Here is a 21,581-nt window from a genome sequence, read left to right as displayed (position 1 = left end):
TAGCCCATAACAGAGAACTGAACTCGGAAAGCCCGCCGCCAGGAGAGACGCGACAGACTGAGGACGCCAGAGGCTTTAGCCATTTCAGGAGGGACATGCCGACTTCCCTTCTCCAGCTTTGTTGCTGAACACAGATGAGGGGCTGACCACCGCAGCCATGACCCCGCACTGCCAGTCCGGAACTGTCTGAATCCCCCAACCAGGGCTGCCTGCTGAGGAAGACGGGGCCCAAGAAGCAACGAGCCCAGAAGACAGCTCGGGGCGGGAAGGGACAAAGTGGGTTTCTGCCTGGGATCCCTCGACACTACGGTCAGGAGACAAGGGCTTGGGGGGCAGAGTGCTCTCCCTGGACCAGCTTACGCTCCCGCCTGAGCTCTGCTGAAGGCGCCACCCAGGGACTGTCGCAGGCCTGTGCAGCCCCCACGCCAGCAGCCCATCTGGGACTGCGGCAGTCACCGCGAAGTGGCCCAGGCAGACACCGGGAAAGCTGTGGCGGTGAAAGAGGCTGAGGCGTTTGGGCTGGAGCCAGAATTCCCCGAGGCCTCTGCAAGAAATACAAAAATGAAGGGCAGAGAAAAATAAACCAACACCTTGCAAGGAGCTTTGGCAACTCCAGCTCTGCAGGCCAAAGGAACAGGCTGTGGATAAGCTTCTGCAGGCGCCCTGTCAACACTCACGATGCCCTGAGGTGTCACTGTGAAGGTGGCTCAGCCTCCAACGATGCCGAAACAGCAGGCCCGACACCTGGTAAGCAGGGGTCATCCCGACTGTCTACAAAGGCCCCTTCCCCCACTCTCCCTTCTGGCTTTGCTGTCCCCGATGAAGCCATTCCAGTCTCTCCCCGCCGGGATGTTACGGAACAGCAATCCTGCACACGAGCGTGTACCTGAAACGGGCCCTCAGAGACCACCGGCCAGTGGGAGGCGAGGGGCAAGAGCGGGCGTGAGCTTGCGGTGGTCAGTGTGAGAAGCCCGTGTCCCTGAGACCAAAGTCCTTCATCCTCCTTCACTAGACACACTTGGACCTCAGCTGAGACCCGGAGCTTTGCTAAAGAAAAAGGCAAAATCACGTAGACTGAAAATGAATTCATTAGTAAGAGCAGCCATTTCCTTACTACGTGGCAACAGAGAAGCCCACGGATGGACCCCGCAGTTGCCGACGGTCCCATCTTACGCGTGAGGCTGTGGAGACACGCGAGGTGGTCGAGCCGGCATCTGAGCAAAGGAGGGAGAGCCCCTCCCCAGAGTCCGTCGGTGCCCCAGAAAGCCCCTCGTCCAGCCCCAACACCGACGTGCACTTGTGCACTCGGGCACACACGCTCTCGCATGCCAGGGCACCAGCTGGGCTCTTGCCACCAATCGCCTTTGTCTCTCTGGCCAAGGCCCAAGCAGGACACTTCCGCCTGCCTGTGGCCATCCGGTCAGGGGCTCTGAGGGAGGGACACCGAGGCCTCCTGGACATGCAGGTCTTCTAAAGGGGCCCAGAGGGACCTCCCGTCCCGGATGGTCCGGCCTAAGGAACCAGCCACACAAGCTGGGCATCGAGAAAGAGGTGGCGTCTTCGGAGAAGCAATTGGCAGAGCGGCGCGCAGGGAACAAAAGATGGCCACGAGCAAGCTCCTCCTCCCCGTGAGGCCACGTCTGGCGCAGCCTTGCCCTACAATCTGGGGAGAGGCCCTTGCGGGTCTTGCTGCCTCGCTAGCCACAGGGCCACCGCCCACGAGCACGGGAAAGGGGCCCGCAAGGCCCCCAGAGGCCGCTGCCACCGTGGTGCGGGGCACAGACCCGCCGGCGACGCCTGATCCCAGGCCCTTTCCTGCACGGCTGCTGGGAAGACTGGAAGCGTGCGCGCACGCACACACAGTAACACGCACACACGTTCTCTCTCTCTCTCTGGAGCCCGGCAGAGGGCGGCTCAGGAAAGGGCAGCTATTCGCTATTCCGGGGCTCAGATGGCCCCGGGCCCTCTACCTAACACGGCGACCCTGAAGCAAAGTCGCCAGAGGCTGTCTGACACACAGCGAGCAGGAACGACAGGCGTCCTCACTTTGCCGTGCCTGCCTCCGGCCGGGGACTGCAGTCATCAGCTCCGCGAGTCTCTGGGTTCCAGCTCTTAAGGCCAAAAAACTAACAGAGGCCAAGCGGTCTGTTTTAGGAAAGCTCAAGCTCCTCAAACGCGTTGCCCCAGCTTGCCGGCCGAGAGCAGACAGGCTCCATCTGGCACCGACAAGAACGGCGACTCGGATACGTCAGTCTTCCTGTGCTCGCGCCAGAGAGGGCCGCGCGGCCAAGGACGGCCAAGGACAGCGTCTGGCCAGGGGCACCGAGGGTGGGTTTAAGCAGCAGGCAACACCTTCTCTTTCAATGTGTACTCAGTCATTCGTTTATTTCTCAAGATGTGCACACTTGTGTTGAGTCGGCCAGGACAGCTCGTGGCTCCTAGGTATGTACAGGTCCTTCCGTGGCTTGGGTTACAGACAACTTCATAGCTAGTGCACCACACACACAAGATAAAACAGGAAGCCTAAAAACCCCAAGCCACTCCAAGAAGACATGAGGGGGGGAGGGAGGAGTGATGCCGCAGCGTCCCGTGTCGGGGGAGTCAATGCACAGGAGGGAAGAACACAGAGGATGGAAGGCAAGCTAGCTTCGGTCTCTGCCAACGGCAGCTTCCGTGTGCTGTTCAGGGGATTGAGTTCAACAGGTCCTTCAGGAAGCTCTCGGGATCGGTGACTTCTGACAACAGGCCTGGAAAACAGGGGCGGGCAGAGGTCCTTAGGCACGGGCATGCACAGCCCCCAGCCCCAGAGTCACGGCTGCCCCATCTGCGCAGAGAACACGGTATGCCCCGACAAGCTCCGACATGGCCGCCCCCTGGGGCAACAGTCACCGAGCAAGCACTCTCGTTCTGTCAGAGGAGTTAGCTGCATTCCAGAACTGGGCGCTACTGTGTGTTTAAAGGCGTTAACATGGCAGAGGCCGACCCTACGGCCGCCTGGGGCAGAGGTCCTAACCCAGGTCCATGGACCACCGCAAGGGGGGGCCTCCAGTCTGCTGACACTGAGTGCGAAGTGGAGGGGTCTTCTGAGGGGGGAGTCCACGGCATTCAGCCTATTCTTGGAGGAGCCAGGGCCAAGGAAAAGCTAATACCAGTGGCCCCAAGGGCTGGAAGGAAGAGAACAGGGTACTAGGCCCCTGGGCTCAGCTGGACTTCATTCCAACCACTAGTCCCAGGGCGCCGAGTGAGCTGTCAAAGCTCAGGACTCTGCTTCCACAACTATCGAATGGGGACAGGAACATGTCCTGGTTCGATCACTGTGGGGATTAAATGAGGCCACGTATGTGAACGTGCCAGTGCACGGAAGCTCAGTGGCCGCTGTGGCCCCCGCCCCTCCCTCACCAAGCAGGGAGCTCCCACCTCACAGCCGTGAGTGGTTAAGCCCGAGGCCTGGTGCCATCCGCTCTGAGTCCTCCCCCAGCATCCACGCCAGTGGGGGGAAGGCTGCGCCCATCACCCTGTGCTGGCTTTGGAAGGTGTTTTTGCCCTTGCACTTCAGTAGGGTGTGTCTGATGTTCTGAAATTCTCTACCAGTTTAAACAAAGTAATAAAATCATGCTGTAAAAACCGGACCCCGGAGTGAAGCCACAGAGGCCCCCCGCCCGTCAGGCTCCTGCTCTCCCCGGCTTCAGGCCGGGGGCGCTGCCACCAGCTGCAGGGCGGCCGGGAAGCCCCGAACCGAGATGGACACCTTCCTCCCCTGACACCTCTTCCTCTCTTACTCAGACTCTTCCGTTCCCACTCACAGCCCAGGTTCAGACACCCCCAGAGCCCTGGTGACAGGCAGAGCGCGGCACCGAGGACATATGTACACGGGCCACCTGCTCTTAGGCAGGGACCATTCCTGGGGAGAAGCGTCAAGGCCAACAGTTAAGACACTGAGCTGAGCAGAGCCAACACAGGCCCATGACCTGCTCAGCTTCCACAGAGGCCACCTGAAAGTACAGCCGACCTGGAAGTCCCAGTGCACATGGGGAACACTCCGTCAGGTGGCGCTGAGCTGGGAGGAAAGCGGAATTCCCAAGGAGCATGGCTCCAGACCTCTGAGAGTAGGGTTCCCAGGGGACAGCAGATGGGAAAATGCCAGTGGAGGCTTTCTCTTGACAGTGGGATTTGACTTCTTCCTGGCTTTTTTCCTGGCTTCTTCACCCTTCACAAAAAGCAGGAGCGGGGCAGGCCCTGTCCGCTCGGCCTTGGCTCTGGCACCGCCCCACCCCCACCCCCCAGGCCGGCAGCGACCAGGCTCTGATGCACCAGCACCCGCAGCCTGACGGGGCCCTCACGTTTGCAACCTGCGTGCGTTTTCCCAACCACCTCCCCGGCTGTCAGCGGGGCTTGCTGATGAGATGCGAGCAAACTCTAACATGTTTGCAAGGAGGATGACCAGTTCGTTGTACACAGCATCTGTCGCCGGGAGAGAACTAGGAACTTCTTTCTCACCAGCTGTGGGATGAGGGACTGTCCAAGGGTGTCCAAGATGCTCTTTGCTCTGTTTTCATATTTACCACTTATTTTTAGAATCAGAGTTGAACTCTTCCCCATTTCCCCAGGGTAGCTGTGACATAAAAAGTCTCAGTCCCCAAGAGGCAGGAAGAAGGCAGGTCAGCTCCACGTGAATTCTCTGAACTATCATAAAAAGTCAGGAATTTAAAAGAGGCTCTACCCATTTCTCAGGTATGCCCCCACAGGAAACATCTAATCTCCACAGCCTCAGTTACCCCATCTGTGAAGTGGGGGTAACCAGAGTACCCACCTCAAACACGTGAGCAGCACAGGGCCTGGGATGCAGGAAGTCCCCGCATGTCCCAGCTGCTGTGCTTACTACCAGGGGCCTGCTGTTTACATCTCTCTCCCAGACCTTGCTCGTGTGTCTGCTGCTGTGAAGATGAAAGCTAAGACCGGCCCCACTAAGATCACATGGGTTCCGCTGGAGAAGATCTTTGAGAGATAAAACCCTGACACTGACCAGCCGCATCGAGGAACTCCGAGAAGGTCTCCACTGGCATGAACTCCTCCTGGAAGGTCTTCAGGGCTTTGTCAGCAGCTTCGTAGATGGGCATGTCATTGTGGCGGATGTATTCCGCTAGAGAGCAGGACCAGCCTCCCTCCGTGTTACTGGTAGGCACCTTCTACAAGAACCAACAGGAGACAGGCCCGGGGCTGGATTACTTAATGCCTCAAGTCAGTCAGGCTTTGTCAGTGCCAAAAAGCAGCCCTCCTCCCTCCCCCCACATCAAAGTTTCCCTGGAGGACGTGTTTTGCTTCTAGGAACAACAGAGTCTCGTGTCATTCCTCTGGCAGCCCCTTTATGATGCACCATGTGATGTGACCTCCAAGCTACAAGAGACCACTCTTCCTTCCTGCACAGGTCACATCGGCATTTTTCCAGGAAAGGCACTCTCTCACCATGCTTCAGCTGAGCGGTCCCACTCAGACCATAAAAGGAACCACCCCCACACCCCAGAGTTCTCTCAAGGCAGAGGGCAGTGTCCCTGTGAGCCGGGCTGGCGTGAGTCACACTCACACGAGGCAATGCAGGTAACCCAGACAGAGGGGACAAGAGCCAACAAGGGGGGCCTCGGAGGGAGGTGGGCCTGCAGCAGGCCTGAGACCGGGTGAGAGGAGCGGCCTTGGCTGCAGTCGCACACCACACACGGAAGGCCGTAAGCCGGCGTGCGGATCCCTTCCACAGGAGGTGGCTCGTTCGCGGTGAGCGGCCGCGGAGCAGGTTCAGCGCCAGGAGCACTGAACTTTCACACGCTCGCAGAAACCAGCCGAGCTTCCAGTGGCTTCCCTACCTTAAACATGTTGTAAATGAGATCGACGAGGGCCCAAAAGAGAAGGGAAGAGCGGTAGGCAGAATAGTCCTTCACTGCCTTGTCTGTCAGCCTGGAAAAGAAAATCCGATTGCATGCCCATGAAGACCCTGGACCGATACGCACAAGGACAGAGCAGAGCAGGACGGTAGCAAGGCCAGAATCACATTAATCTGTGCGCCACTCCATTCCCTCCACCTGCCTATCTTGTCAGAAAAAAGCAGCTGTGGGCAAGAACCTCTGAAGCCTGGACAATGATCCATGAAATACTCATCCTTCGTACAGGTGAATCAAAGCCTGGTGGACATAAGGTGCACGTGGCAACCCAAGACCACTGCCTTGAGGACACACCAAGGAGTCCCATGTGTCCCTGTGTTCAGCCCCCACACAAGCCCTTGGACTCGCTGGGACCTCATAAACGAAGCGGGAAACAAGGTTCTCCCTCAGTCCGGACATTGCCCCCAGGAGAATTTTCACAAACAGTCAGCAGACTCAAGCCAGCCAAACACAGGAATTTGGCAACCACGGGCTGTGTTAGAAAGACAGCGAGCTGTGGGGGGGAAACTGGTGCTGAGCAAGAGTAATATCTAGGATGGAGGGTGCAACCGACACCTCCTAAATCCTGGGTAATCCTAGAGCTGCCACCACACCCCTCTGCCTCTGTCCAGGACCATCTCCACTTAACCCAGTAATTCAGTGCAGGATGAGAGGCCAGCAGGCCCTCAGAATGCTGGGGACAGCCTGTGACACCGTCCCCTCTTGGCAGACACTGCTGGCGTGAGGAGCGATGACCCTAAATCACGGTGGTAAAGCCACTGTGAAATAGCCCAGACCCCCCTCTGCACCGGCAGTGAAAGATCCGTCCTAAGGTTCGGCTTCTACCACCCAAGATCTACAGGAGGTTTTATCTGCACGCTGCCCTCACATCTGCAGTAAGTAAAGGCTAGATGAAACCTTGTCGTGGAAATCCTGTATCTTACCACACGCTGGAACAAAGCCCGTAACTAAAGGGACTAAAATTTAATATTAAAGTGTATACATGTAAGAATCAGCAAAGTGAGACAGACAAAGAGGTTATTTATCACAGAAGCCAAGACTATCCTGTATGGGCCTCAAGCAAAGGGACTGATGAGCAGGGGATGGGCCATCCACCCCTACATCCAATAAATATAAATTCATTAAACAAAAGTAAAGTAAAACAATAACGAAGTGAGACAATTCTGTTTGCTACGATACTCTTCCTATTCCCTCCCTGCACCCCAATGTCCTCCAAAGCACCCACTCTCTCCACAGCCCTGCGTGGAGACTCTGCAGCCTTAGGCAGGCCTGGGGGTAAGGGAGGCACACAAGACGCCAGATAAGGTTCTGATGGAAGCCTAGAAAGTCCCAGGCCTAACTACTGGCAAGTTCCTGGCAGAGAAACCCTTCTTCAGCGTAAGAGATGCAGAAGGTCAGATTCTCTTGTGCAAATCCCTAGATTTTGTATCGGCTACTGCCTCCCACCCCATCATGGACTCGGGACAAAGTCTCCTGCCAGGGACACCGCCCAACCTCCAGGAGGACGCCCTCTGAGCGTCCCTCCAGCACAGTCTCTCCTTGGAGGGTGTCCCAAATACGGGGCTCACACCCGGCCCCTCCCCGGCTCGGGCCTCCACCCCACACCAGGTTTGGTGGCTGCTGTGCTGTGGTAAGCAGGAATCGTGAGTGACCTGCCCAACTTAATTATTTCAGGCTAATTAGCAGAGGTGACTAAACCGCCACAGAGAAAACAGCAGCTCGGGAGCGAAGCCCACACGGTGTTCCCGCATCAGCTGTGGCCCCACGGGCTTCTCCTGAACCGCCTGGGACCGTGCCGTGTTCTGGTCTCCCTGCTGAAGGCAGAAGAGCTCCCGTGCCTTCAGATTTCACACCTGCCACTGAGAGCCAGCGCCCCGCAAACAGCCACTTTCTGTGCCACAGAAACGGGCTGAGCCTGCCTTATCAACAACCTGGTATCTTCCAGATCTAACTTTTGATTTCTAGCAGCTAGTTCAGCATGAAGCTTTGAACTCTGGGAAACACTGGAAGGGGATAGGTCTGGAATTGGGGCAGGGGTGAGGCAGGAAGCTGACAAGACTCGCCCCCTCCTCCTCGACACAAAGCAGCTGGTACTGGCCGGACTCAACAGCAGAGCCCTGACCTGGTCTCTCTGAGGGTGGGAGGTGCCTGGGACCAGCAAGGCAGGCTAAATCAGAGCTGGTGGACGCGAAAGTACCAGGTGTGCCAATCCAGGCACACGGCTCTTCCCCCTTGGTCTGTGCCCCCTTGGTCTGTCATTGTCAGGGGCTGGTAAGCTCCTCCTCCGCTCCCTTGTTGGCCTGCAAATGTGGAAATGTTCCCTCAGATCCGAGCAAAGGCAGACAGACGAGCACAGATCTTCCACTCCAGGGAAGCGGCAGAAGCAAGCTGAAAAACCTACAGCCTACTCTGGAGCCCAGGACACGCAGAGACTGTGCAGGGCCACCACAAGCCTAGAGTCATGCCCATGGAGTCCATGCAATGTGTGGAAATCCGCAGTCATCTCAAAGGGCTTCTTGTTGTTTATAGTTGTTTCTCTCAAGATGCCGCCCATCTGACCCAAATCACAGCACAAGGTCATGAAAACAAAGATAATTCCTTCCTGAAATGTCGTTCCTTCTTTGGGACATGTCCACATGAACGGAAGAAAGGCTCATGGAACATGGGGCAGACGGGATAGGAATGTGACCAAGGAGAGAGATAATGAGCTTTTCGTGATCAGAAGAGAAAATCCCCAGTGCAGCCATGCGGAAGCCTTCCCAGTTAATGGCCAGCCCAGCAGAACTGGGAAAAGCCAGTTACCTGCCCTAGCTCCCTCCTGGCCCTAATTCTTCTCATCAGTATCTTGCCCTGTGCCTGGCTGGCTGCTTCTCTGAAATCTTCCACACACTGAAGCCTGGCTCCACCTTTCCAGTGGCTTAACACGAGACCCAGAGGTAGCCAGGCACCTGCCAGCCATTGGGCCCAGCCTCTCAGCAGGGCAGACTTGAGATGAGAAAGGGCAGAAGGGACTGAGTTGAGCGAGCAGGCCCTCCCTTAGCACACATGGGGAATACACAAAGCAGACACCAGGCAGCCCGGAAGATGGTACCCCGAGGCAGAGACTGACCTGGTGGCCCCCCCTGGAGCCACTGCCCGGGCCTGAGAGGTCACCAGCAGCCTCCGCAGGATTTCCACACGTGTGGCTCTCCACTTCTCGGGGGGCAGGATGTGGAGGGCCAGGACTGTGAAATAGTGGGGCCCATCCACTTCAAAGGCACTCTCCACCCACTTCTCCTTGGGCTGCTCCAGAAAGCCCTGGAGGTTCTTCTCTTCTCGGGAAGTTGCTCGGGTTCTGGAACAAAAGGGTCACGATGAAACCAGGGTAGAAGCAAGGCACCAGCAGCAAGAGGGAAGGACATTTGGTCAATTTCTCATCTTCTTTTAAGCTTCTAGAATGCTTAGATCATGGAGCACGGCCACCCACTCTTGACTACCCCTTCCACCCCCTCCCCGAGGGCTGCAGCTTCCCTTCTAAGCCCTTCTTGGTGGCATTTTCCTTGCCCCCACCCCACCCCCCATTCAGCTCTGACAACTTGCTGGCTCTTGAGCCCCCTGCATATGGCGGGCACACTCACAAATACTCCACCATCAGAGTGTCCTAACGACTCTGGAAGGTGACAGCTGGCACCTTTTTACCATGATAGCTGATGCCTAGAGAAGTGCAGTGACCTTCCCAAAGCCAGCAGGTCCGTAAGTGAGGGAGCCAAAGTGAGCCCAGATTCTGACTCTGTGAGCCAGCCCGTGTTCTCGCTTGGCCCACGCAGTCCTCACAGCTAGGTTGTCTGCGCTACGTCCACAGCGGTCCCCTCTCTGGGCGCTCCGTTTCTGTGTTTCCCTATGTGTCTGCGTCCCCTCCTCCATTACAACAGCTACTTCTGGGCAAGCACGGCTCCCTGTTCTCCCTCTTGCCTGAAGTGTGAGGACGTGATCACGAGCCTCACTACCAGGCACCTCTGGGAGCATGAAATGGATCATCTCACCTAACCCTGACAACGGCCCTAGGACAGAGGTACTACCCCGATTCCACAGAAGGGGAAACAACAGAGAAGAGGAATTTGCCCAAAGTCACATACTGGGGAGGAGAAGAACTGGGTTTCGAACCCCGGCAGCCTGGATGCCGAGCTGGGCCTCCGCATTCTCAATCCCCGTGAACGCCCCCCGCCCCCCAACCCCCGGCCACCAGCTTCAGCAAGTGGCCACTGGAACGGCACAGGGACACCACTGGAGACCTTCCTGATCATATACTCCTGACCCTATAGCCTGAATGGTGCTCTCACAACAAGGGCACTTGATGCCCTATCCTCATCCTGTGGGAGGAGAAGAAAACAGGACCCCAGTAGCCACGGGGATGGAAGTCCCCAGGCCTGTAGACAGCACTGGCAGACACCGGACCGTGGGAGGGGATGGACACCCTGCTTCCTTCCGCTCCTGAAGAACAGACACGGATGGCACAGATGGGCCCTTCCCAACTTGACTTTCCAGAACGGGGAGTCAGAAGTGCTCTACCACTGCAGCACATGCCCACTCTGCTCCACTTCAGTGCGACCAACTGCCCGTGGACCCAATGTGCCACCCAGGCCCTGCTGGGACCACACTCACACCACAGTGGAGCGACCAGCTAAGGGAGCGGCCGGTGGCTGGGCAACAGTGCCTCCCCATGAAGCTCCAGGTCAGCTTCTCACTGACCGAGACAGCCACGGCACAGCGGACTCCTACCCTGACCAAGGGACTCAAGCAGGAGTTACTAGTCCCAGGCACCTGAGAAACCCAGGGCTACCCGGAGTCGCTGGCTCCCTTCTGCCGCCTCTGCGGGGCTGCGTTTCCCCTGGAGTGGAACAAACCGCTCCGCCTCACAGCTGCCAAGAGACAGGTCTCCACAAAGCCAAGCGCTCTGTCAGAGGCCCCACAAACACTGGTAATTAGCACCGCTCAGGGCTGCAGCGGTCTGGACAGTGGGAACACTGGTGCTGTCAGGATGTGCGTGCTTCTTCTGACGGTCTCCACAGCTTAGCAGATGACGTCACACACTGACAGAGACCTGCCCATGCACCTTTTTAACAATGAGGGCTGCGGTCTGGAGGTCAGCCTTCTATCTCCCCGGGAAATGGGAGGGAAGGGAAAACAACACTGTTGAAGACAGCAGACCAGAAAGGACAAGAGACAGATTGTCCTCCTGCCTCACCCGCCTGCAGCGGCCTCGGGCGGACTGCACACGGCCTTTCAACAGCCAGCCAGTTCCCTGCCCAACGCAGGTGTCAGACTCCTGTGGGAAAACAGGGCCTAAAGCACAAAACTGTGCAAACTAAGAGCTTAAGTATATTAAATATCCTAATTTGCTTTTATAAATCTGGGCCGAAATGAATGAATACTATTCTCTACCCTAAGTGCTTCTTTAAAATTACACTTTTCGTTATCAGACTAACTACTCCATGCGGGACAATTAAAATAGATAAAAATACAAGCCCTCTCTCCTCCTGGCTATCAGCTGACTTTCTCAGATAATCTTCAACACTCCCTGCCCCTCAACTTGCCAGAAGCACTGTTCACTAGAAAGGAAACAGGGATGGCAAGTCCAGTCCTCCATTTATGAGGAGGGTCCCTGGTTCTGCCGCAGTCCCTGGTTGTGAAACCCTCTCCCGTTACACCTTGTGCGCTTGACAGTGACTGTGTGCAGCTCTGACCCACGGCCTCCCCCATCCAAGAGCACCAAGTCCCGCGAGGAGTGGAGGCTATGTGGCAGTGGAAGCTAAGGAGGTCCTTTGGTGGTCTGGCCTCGACCACTTCCTGCTCCCCTCTGGGCTGAGAGTGAGTCCAAGGACACAGCCTTCGGCTGCCCACGGCGGGGGATGGAACTGTTCTGGAAACGAAGTCACCTTTAGCACCTTATTCTGTGGGACTCCAAAAAGCCGCAGATGAACATGCGTGCTTCAGCAAAGGCTACCTTAGGTCAGCCCTATGTTCCGAACGAACGCGGGCAGACATGAGAAAACTGAGACCACGCTGGGCAGAGGGGCACAGGGGGGCCGGCCGGACACTGCCCAGCGGGGCTGAGATACTGACGTGTTCAGGACGTAAAGCACAGTGTGAATGATGTACGGGATCAGGTGGATGTTGCTCTCCCGGCCGCCCCCACCAGTGTCGGCGCTGAATGACTGCTCCATGGCGAAGCGCAGGAAGAGCAGCTTGATGTCGTGGATGTTGAGCTGGTACGTGGGCTCCCGCTGGCCCGTACATTCCTGGAGGTAAGTGTTGTGCCTGGGGAGCAGGAGAACAAAGGCCGTTAGCAAAGCAAGTTCCCTGGGGACAGCCCGGCTTGGAAGGCAGAGCCCCCTCGGCTGGCATGGCCCAATGGTGGCAAAGGCCCTACAGGCAGACAGAGGAGTGAAGGGCCAAGCTGAGGACGGCCATGGGCGCCTGCGTGAAGATGGGAACAGGGGACATTTCCATTTCTGCTGGGATGGAACGAGATGTTCTCCAAGCTCTGAGGTGAACTCGCCAGTTTTGGGGGGCCCACTTCCTGATGGACAAATGTCATAAAACGTATCGTGGCCAAATCTGGAAGTACATCTTGGAAGAAGAAATGTGGAAGGTATTCATTCTGACATGGTGATCTATCCGTAAGAATCTTTTCAACCTCCAAATGAAAGGTATTTTTCTACATCAATATATGCCACCATCAGTCTGGGCTCTGCCTGACAGTGCGACCTCAGGTAATTTACTCGACCTCTCTGTGCCTCAACTTCTTCATCTGGAGAATGCGTGTAGTAACAGCACATGTAAGCATCTCAATACATTGTCCATCATCATTACTGCCAGGTACCTTTCCATCCCTGGGCCGCCTTTTTTTTTTCTTTTTTTTTTTTTTAAAGATTTTATTTATTTATTTGTCAGAAAGAAAGAGGGAGAGAGAAGCGCACAAGCAGGGGGAGTGGCAGGCAGAGGGAGAAGCAGGCTCCCCGCTGAGCAGGGAGCCTGATGTAGGACTCGATCCCAGGACCCTGGGATCATAACCTGAGCCGAAGGCAGATGCTTAACCGACTGAGCCACCCAGGTGTCCCATCCCTGAGCCTTCTAATAGGACATGGGGTGGGGCACCACTCCCCAAAGCACCGGCAAGAGTGGGGACCTCATCAACTCTACTCTGGATTTGAGGACGAGGGATGCTTAAAAGGAGCCTGATATTCCCCATGCCACTGAGCTATTTGTGTTATTTAAACCTCAGAGGCACACACTGCAGAAGAGAAATCTGGGAAATGTTGACTTTGAGGACACAGTCAGGGTTCTGTGTCTTATGCTCTGAGATCAACAAGGGAGAAGAGGGAGCGAATAACCAGAAGTTCCACATGATGCACCAGACACTCAGGGTGCTGGTTTCTCGCAGCCGAATTCCTCCCTCTTCCAGACGCAGCTTCCTTGACAGCACGCAGAGACCAGGGTTCCCAAGGACAGTGACAGGCCTCCAGACCGAGCTGATCACGGATATCCCCCCCCTTCTCCTGGCAACCCCCTTTTCTGCCCTGCACACCGCTCAACACTCACCTTGCCAAGCAGGTGGCAAAAGCTGATTCAGGGACGTGGGGCCCCCAGACCGGAAGGAGCCCATTGCACTTAGTGTTGGCGTTCTGAAGGGCAGCACTTTCCCACTCTTCCCGGCCACGAGCCAGCCTGGATTGGGACGAGAGCAGGGACAAGTGACCGTTGGAACTGATTTGGCAACCGGGCACCTAGACGAGTGGGGGTGGAGAAGGGTTTGCTAATACTAAGGAAAGACGTTAGCCCATGCAGCTGACTCCAGAGAGAATTAGCCCTCTCTATTACAATATGGTAAATGCCAGCTTCGCTGCTTCAGGGAAGCAAGGCTGCTTTCTCCAGCCTTAGGCCAAAAGCCAAGTGGATTTTCCTAGTCATACGGCACAAGTGGCTCTTGGGTTTAAGGCAGGACACCCTACTCCCCTGAGACGAAACCCTCAGTTGGCATCTACCCCTCCCAGTACAGGGTCCTGGGCAAGCTGCCCCTCCCCTGAAGCGACACAGGCCCAGACGGAAGCACCTGCGGAAGCAGCCTACGGAGGAGCCCAGGCCTACCTGACAGCAGCCAGGTGGCAGTCATAGTGCACGATGTTGAAGTGGGACACGGTGCTGTAGCCCTGCTGCTTCCGGGGCTTGTTCTCCATCTCTTCCAAGGCTACCCGCTTGGTGAAGGTGTAAATGCCCAGGACTTTTGTGGGCTGCAAAGACACCAGAAAAGGAGGAGGTGAGGTGAACCTCAAGGCAGGCTTTGGGAAGAGGCGAAGCAGAGGAGAGGGGACCCGCAGGCCTCCCCTCCCGGGAAGGAATGCACTCAGAGAGGGGGTGGTGGATCAGCACCTTGGTCTCTTGGTTAAGCACTTGGCTGGGCACAGCCCCAGGGAGACGAGGAACATGGGGAGCAACCAAAATAAAGCAGATGCTGTGCAGATAGGAAAACAGAAATGGAAGCCTACACTGTCACCCTTTTTTTTTTGCTGCTTTATTTATCTGAAAAGGAAGAATAAAGTGCCTTCCGGGTAAGTCACTTGCTTTACAACACTTATCAGGCTGCTCCCAGGAGCTGGTGCCATAGTAGGACTCACGAGGCTTGTGGCCCTTCAGCAGTGTGGACGCTAAGCAGGGCATTCAAGCTGGAAGGGAAGAGGACGCCTTGTAGGCCTTCAGGGGAACAAACGGGTCACTCGCTGCTCTGCTCCTTTCAGTCATAAATCTAGTTTGGTAGAGGTCCTGATCTTCCCCCAGGTATCCTGGTTAACAGCAGCATGGTGTATTTGTAAAAGCCCCAGGTCTGGAGTCCGAGAAGCCTGGGCTAGAATTCTGGCTCTGCCACATGACCCTTGTTTTCCCATCCATAATTTGGGGTTCTGTAGCTTTAGAAACAAAATTAGAGAAAGCTCTGGGCACTGGGACTAGTATACAGAAGGAATCCAGTGAGTGGTGGTGTCAAGGATGGTGGTAGTGGTGATGGTGATGGGGGTGGTGGTGGTGGTGGTGGTGGTGATGGTGATGGTGATGGGGGTGGTGGTGGTGGTGGTGGTGATGGTGATGGTGATGGGGGTGGTGGTGGTGGTGGTGATGGTGATGGTGATGGGGGTGGGGGTGGTGGTGGTGATGGTGATGGGGGTGGTGGTGGTGATGGTGATGGTGATGGGGGTGGTGGTGGTGGTGGTGGTGATGGTGATGGTGATGGGGGGGGTGGTGGTGAAAACTAACGTTCAGAGCAGTCCGCCTTCCCCTCCCTTTAGAGAGGACAGCTGGCCCTGACACACCCCTCGACACCAGCCCATCTAAGAAGGAGAAGGCCTGCAGAAGGCCACCACTGGCACAAGCGGCCAGGCTGCGCGTCAGGCCCAGGCCAAGCACTCTACCTGGAACTTGTACCCTTCCCTGCAGATGCAGCATGTGAGGCCCGGCTCCTCAATCAGCTCCTCCATCTGCTTCAAGAGCGCCGTCTTGGTCACGACCTGGCCCTTCTCGTTTGTCTGCAGGGGAAACCCAAGTGGTATGTCAGAAGGTGAGTTCCACCCACCCCCCACCCTAGCTTGGGGATGCTCGGGAACAGGGCTGCCCGTCCACAGACACTAGACGGAGGATGCATGGAAAGGAAACCTCTTTAGGTGGCTTCCAATGAGGGTAAAGACCCAGATTCCTCTGCTTTCTCTTCCTGCAGGCTGCCATGCACCATCAGAAAAGCCCCCTTTCTTTGTGCCAGCACTCCCCAGTCTCAGCTGCCAAGGGCTGTTGCATTAGGATTCACTTTACGGTTCGCATGGGAGTTCTAAACTGCTGACACCCAAGCCTGTGCTCTGGAGAAGACACTCGTAGGACTATGGCTTCCAACGTGCAGCAATAAGAGCAGACTATCACGTCCAACAGACGTGGGTTCAAACTCTTGTCCACCTCTTATTAATCATGCACCTTGGCCTATTTCCTTTGCTTCTCAGCCTCTATTACTTCAACCAGAAAATGAGTATAGTAATATCACCCTCACAGAATCACATGAGGGCTTAAATAAAATCTTACGAGCAAGGTGCCTAAGCATAGTGCCTGGCAAATAGTAAATTCTCCACGAGCAAGTGTTATCATTATCATCCCCACTTTTACTGTTTCCGTGAATCTGTTAAGTCATTTAGCCTCTGAGTCCCATCTGCGTAGTGGGACCATAGTCACAGCTCTGAGGGTTGTCAGGAAGATCACAGAAGGTAAAGCGCCTGGCACAGTGCCTGGCACACCTAGTTCCCTCCTCCTCCTCGCCAGCCTTCACCCCCACCATCCCCAACCCAGCTCTGACCCGAAGCACAGCTATCTCCTCCTCAACAGCATAGACAAGAACGTGGAGACTCCCGGACAGTGGCTTTACCGTCATGCCCAGGGTGCCCAGAGCCTTCTGCCTCATTGCCATGGCCATGCGCTTCTTCTCAGCACGGGTCTCCCTGCGGGCAGCATCGATCTTCTTGTTTACATCAGGATGCTCCCGCAATGCCTCCAGCAGGTTCTCTGCCAGGGTCCCAATGCCCTCATCGCTGGACACCTGCTCCAGTTTATGTAGGTTTGTGATGGAGTCTGTTCCGATCAAAACCTACCAAGTAGAGACCAGAGACATACATGCTTCCAGTTAGGCGAACAAACATTCTATCCAGGAGCTTATAGGTTCAGAAAACTCAACAGACTGTACTCAATCTCATGTCATCTGTTCAGTTTCAATCAAATCCTTTGAATTTGTGTTTCAAAAATTTCAACAAATGGAGGAGGGCTCGACTCTGTCACTGACCTTTGACCAGTCACTCTGCTCTTTGGCTCCAGTACCCCTGTCTATAAGAGGGGAATAATGGGGATGCCTGGGTGGCTTGGTTGGTTAAGCGTCGCCTTTGGCTCAGGTCATGATCCTGGGGTCCTGGGATCGAGCCCTACATCAGGCTCCCTGCTCAATAGGGAGTCTGCTTCTCCCTCTCTCTCTGCCTCTCCTCTGGCTTGTCACCCACCCCCCAAATAAATAAATAAAATCTTAAAAAAAATTGTTGATAATGTCAGGGTTGCGGTGAAGATTAAAAATTAGTCACAAATAGGGACACCTGGGTGACTCAAGTGGTTAAGCGTCTGCCTTCAGCTCAGGTCAGGACCCCAGGGTCCTGGGATCGAGTCCCTCATTGGGGTCCTTGCTCAGCGGGGAGTCTGCTTCTCCCTCTACCTGCTTCGCCCTCTGACAAATAAATAAATAAAATCTAAAAAAAAAAAAAAAAAATAGGTATCACCCAGAAACCCGTGCTTGAGATGGCTGGCAGTCACTACATGACAGCACCACATTGTCGACACGTGTGGGAGAACAGAACACGGAAGGCAGGGCAGGCCTGACAATGCTCTCCAGGTGAGTGGAGAAGCACTGTACCACCAAAATCCCCCCACCCCCTGGCACAAGTGTATTAATGCTAATTACTACCATACGTATTTGACAATAAATGGCAAACAATAGAACCAACTTGTAATGTGAAAGCTCAGCGCTCAACTAAGATCACTCACCGGCTCATACACCTGCCCTCAGAGCAGGTACACTTCCAAGCTGCACCTCAGCAAAACTATAGGTCATCTCACATCTCCTGATCCTAAATGCTGAGCCCACAGTGCAACAGTCTACAGAACTACTGCGCAGATACGCCGACCTCCTCACGCTGGGTGGTAGCTGCATGCGTGTGCGCACACACATCTGCAGGAAGCCATGCTTTACGTGCTAGGGGTACAAAGACCCGACCCTCCTGAAGCTTACACTCTAATTGGGCAAGCAGACACATGTCAACAGTCTGACAGAACAAGCCCTCCTGCACCTTGCTTCAAATCCCCTAGGTTTCCTTCAAGGGCACCACCACTCTCCTGTCGCCCAACCCAAAACTGAACAGAGTTCTTGACTCATCCAGCTTCTTCACCCCTCATGTGCAACCAATCTCCAAATCCCATTCATTCTGCCTCCCAGACCACTGCTGAACCCACCCACTGTCCACCTCACATGCTAGCTCAGCTGCCTTCACCTCTTACCTAGATTATGATAAGAGGCATCCAACCATCTCTACTAGTGATCTGTCATCTCCCCTTCTTCCAGTTCATGGCCCGGTCATGGCCCTCGGCAGAAAATGCATACTCCTGTCTTCGGAGAATGTGCCCTGTTTCGGGGTCAGCTCTCGCTCCACCTCCCCCCCACCCCCACCAATCCCCATGCAACTGCTCCCAACCCCCGAGCGCTTCTAGCATCCTTTGGTTCCTGAGCCTTAGCAGGTGCCATACTTTCTTCTAAAGCATCCTCCTTCCTTTGGCCCCTTTCACACTGCACTTATCACCTTCACACTACAATTACCGGGTACATGGCTATATCTTCCACCAGAGAGTGAGCTCCCAGAATCACAGGCTGTGACCACCCTGGTCTCCAATGTCGCCTCAGCCTAGCACAGCTCAGGTACACAACAAGTGCTAAAAAAAATGTGTTGCTAGGAAGTGAATGGTCACAAGTGTGAATGCTGAGTTCCTAACTAAATAAAGTCTTAGTCTAAAGAAAGTAATTTGACTTAGTGACTACAAAGAAGCCTGGAAATCAGCTGACCCAGGCTTGGCCATATCACAGCCCCACTCCTAGATTCACCTGCATATAAAACAAATGTTACAGGAACACAGAAACTAATATACGTGAAGACTCCCATGTAAGAAAAATTATCTCCACAAAGGTGTGCTAATTATGACTATCCCCACTGAACTGAACAAAACTTTAAAACAAGAGAGACACAAGAATCCTATAGCCAAGCTACCCTACCCTACTTTTGGAATGAGCTATCAGAACCGATCCCCAAAAGAGCACGTGGGATTACATTCGATGCAGAACACCATACACAGAAAAAAAACAGCCCCGAGAACTCTCAAAACTCAACATTAAAAAAAAATCCTATTAGAAAATGGGCAAAAGATATGAACAGGAAGGTCACTGAAGAAGACACACAGATGGAAAGCACACGGAAGGTGTACAGCACCGTTAACCACTAGGGAAATACAAATTAAAATCGCAGAGAGGGGGCGGCTGGGTGGCTTAGTCGTTAAGCGTCTGCCTTTGGCTCAGGTCATGATCCCAGGATCCTGGGATCGAGCCCCACATCGGGCTCCCTGCTCAGCGGGAAGCCTGCTTCTCCCTCTCCCACTCCCCCTGCTTGTGCTCTCTCTCTTGCTATGTCTGTCAAATAAATAAAATCTTTTTAAAAATTAATAAATAAATACAACACCATCAGCTATCAAAGTGGCTACGTGCCACCAAATGCTGATGAGGATGCAGGGACAGTAGCTCCTCAACGCACTGCTGGTGAGAATATAAAATGGGGCAGCCACTCACTCTAGAAACCAGTGTCGCAGTTTCTAATAAAACTAAATCCACCACTACTGTATAACCCAGCAACTCCATGCCTAGGCATTTATCCCAGAGAAATGAAGATTTCTACACATACACAAAACAACTGCACGTGAATGTTTATGGCAGTTTCATTTGTAACATCCAAAAACTGGAAACAATCCAGGTGTTAACGGGAGAATGGTGAGGCAGCCTGTGGAATCCACACTATGGAACACTAGTGAGCAATAAAAAGGAACAGACTACCAATACACACAACCTGGATGAATCCCCAGAAAATGCTGCTGAGTGAAAAAAGCCAACCCGAAAGGCTACATGCTCTCTGATGCCACATGTAACATTCTTGAAGTGACAAGATTATAGCCACGGAGAGCAGATCAGGGGTTGCCAGGGGTTAGTGCCAGGGCCGATGAGAAAAAAGGGAACAAGGGGGATCTCTGTGATGACAAACTGTCATGAATCCTGACTATATCAGTGTCCATATCCCAACTATGATACTGTACGTGGTTTCGTATGATGTTACCGTCAAGAAATGGCTACATGAGATTTCTCCTTAACAAGTACAGGTAAACCTACAATTATCTCAAAGTGAAAAGTTTAATTTAGAAAAACTCCAGCCTGGCCACCTGTCTGGGCCAGTGAGGATTTGTGAGGGGTACCAGATACTCCAGATCAGGGATGAGCAGCAGAATGGAATGGTGGGTCTCTCTGAGGACAAAGTTTCCAGGTGCCTGAAGCAGAGCAAGAAATGGTGGTGATGGTACTATTAATGTCCCAAATGACTCCAATGACGACAGCCAGAAATCAAAATTGTTTTACACTCTGGCCAGCCATACCTTCAGTTCAATTGCTGCTCAGAGGACCCATGAGATAATAAAGCCCCATGTAAGAATGCGTCGCGGGAGGAAGTCAGTCACTATACTTACTCCTCTCCACACAGAGCTGAACCACATGACCTCTGAGAGTGCCCTCTACTCCAGGGGTCTTACATGCTAGCGGAAGTCACATCCTGAGGCTAACTAAGCTGGTTCTCTTCATTCAGCCACTGCAGATTAGAGCGTGTGGTTCCTTCACCATACATGTCCTGCTTCCAGAATAAGGTCCATAGGCATGCTGGCTACTCACTCACCTGGGTGGCAGGGTGCTGGACGGCCAGCCCCCGAAGAAGCCTCAAGATAAATGGCAGGGCTGGGCGAGATAAGAACTTTTTCCAGATGTCAGCATCCAGACTGCAAAGGAAAAGAAGCTGATTAGCAGGCCAGAGGAACAAAGCCTATCTAGAAACCAGCTGTTGATTCTATTCTGGCTTGTTTAAACATGACCCTTCAAGAGGGCCATCAAGAATCACAAAGCATCACCTAGCTCAGCTAGGCAGCCAGACAGAAGTGAGTATTCTGAACAGAAACCAACAAGCTGCCTCCCGTTGCCAGCCCCAAAGGACTCTGAGGTGGCTGAGTCGTCACCTTGATAGTTTCCGGAAGGGGAGGGAGACATTAAGGAGGGCCAAACGGGACTACGTGAAGCTTTAGGCCACAGCAATGAAGGAGAAAAGGAACCAGAAGAGGGAAGAAAAGCAGCCGCCCCGACACAACTGTTTCTTACTTCTTGGCGCTGGGAATGTGCTTTTTCATATAGTCCAGCGCACTCTGGGTGATTCCCTTCTGGAGAATCAGATCCTTTAGCTGATGCCCATTGCTGCTGTTCTTGATGCCAGCTGCGATCTTACAGAAGCAGTCCAGGAAAACCTTATCATCGCCACTGTGGTCTTCATCATACCTGCAGCAGAGAGCAGAGCCCCAGGGTGTGAAGGAGAGGACACACATGTATCACGTTGTTCTCTCGGTTAACGATCTTCAACATCTACAGGATCAAGTCTAGACTTCTTGGCATGACACGATCCTGCTGATCTGGTTCCTGCCATTCCTCCTTACCTGCTACGTCCCCCAAACTCCCAACATTCTCTCACGTTTTCATGCTTTTCACACTTGACTCTCTCCATCTTGTCATGCCCCTGTTCCATCTCACCAGCCCCTTCACTCCCCCTGCCGAGCCAATGTAACACAGCATACTGACTCCCCACTTACAATGAACCCCTTAAAGGCCAGACACATACACAAAAATTTAACAGAAACTGTGGTTCTTCCCCTAAGTCTCACAGAACTAGCTCAGAGTATTGGTGAGGACCCTCACGTAGCCATCTGAAA

General features: G+C 54.2%; 1 protein-coding gene across 7 annotated transcripts in view; it reads right to left on the bottom strand.

Moving 5' to 3' along the window:
• Positions 1 to 1,070: 1,070 nt before the first annotated feature.
• UBR4 (ubiquitin protein ligase E3 component n-recognin 4) overlaps positions 1,071 to 21,581 on the bottom strand; it is a 131,881-nt gene continuing 111,370 nt past the window's right edge. For all 7 annotated transcript variants that reach the window (XM_032392514.1, XM_032392520.1, XM_032392546.1 and 4 more), the window contains 11 exons: positions 20,980 to 21,153; positions 20,507 to 20,606; positions 16,363 to 16,581; positions 15,371 to 15,484; positions 14,058 to 14,200; positions 13,512 to 13,637; positions 12,033 to 12,227; positions 9,040 to 9,264; positions 5,856 to 5,946; positions 5,024 to 5,186; positions 1,071 to 2,747 (listed from right to left, as the gene is read on the bottom strand). In XM_032392514.1, coding sequence (XP_032248405.1) covers positions 2,683 to 2,747; positions 5,024 to 5,186; positions 5,856 to 5,946; positions 9,040 to 9,264; positions 12,033 to 12,227; positions 13,512 to 13,637; positions 14,058 to 14,200; positions 15,371 to 15,484; positions 16,363 to 16,581; positions 20,507 to 20,606; positions 20,980 to 21,153 — 1,615 coding nt within the window. In that variant the 3' untranslated portion in view covers positions 1,071 to 2,682. The remainder of the gene's footprint in view (positions 2,748 to 5,023; positions 5,187 to 5,855; positions 5,947 to 9,039; positions 9,265 to 12,032; positions 12,228 to 13,511; positions 13,638 to 14,057; positions 14,201 to 15,370; positions 15,485 to 16,362; positions 16,582 to 20,506; positions 20,607 to 20,979; positions 21,154 to 21,581) is intronic.

Source organism: Phoca vitulina, unplaced genomic scaffold (assembly GCF_004348235.1).
Source record: "Phoca vitulina isolate PV1807 unplaced genomic scaffold, GSC_HSeal_1.0 scaffold2, whole genome shotgun sequence".
Lineage (NCBI taxonomy): Eukaryota > Metazoa > Chordata > Mammalia > Carnivora > Phocidae > Phoca > Phoca vitulina.
The sequence above is the reverse complement of the archived record's forward strand: the minus strand, read 5'-3'. Positions and strand labels throughout refer to the sequence as shown.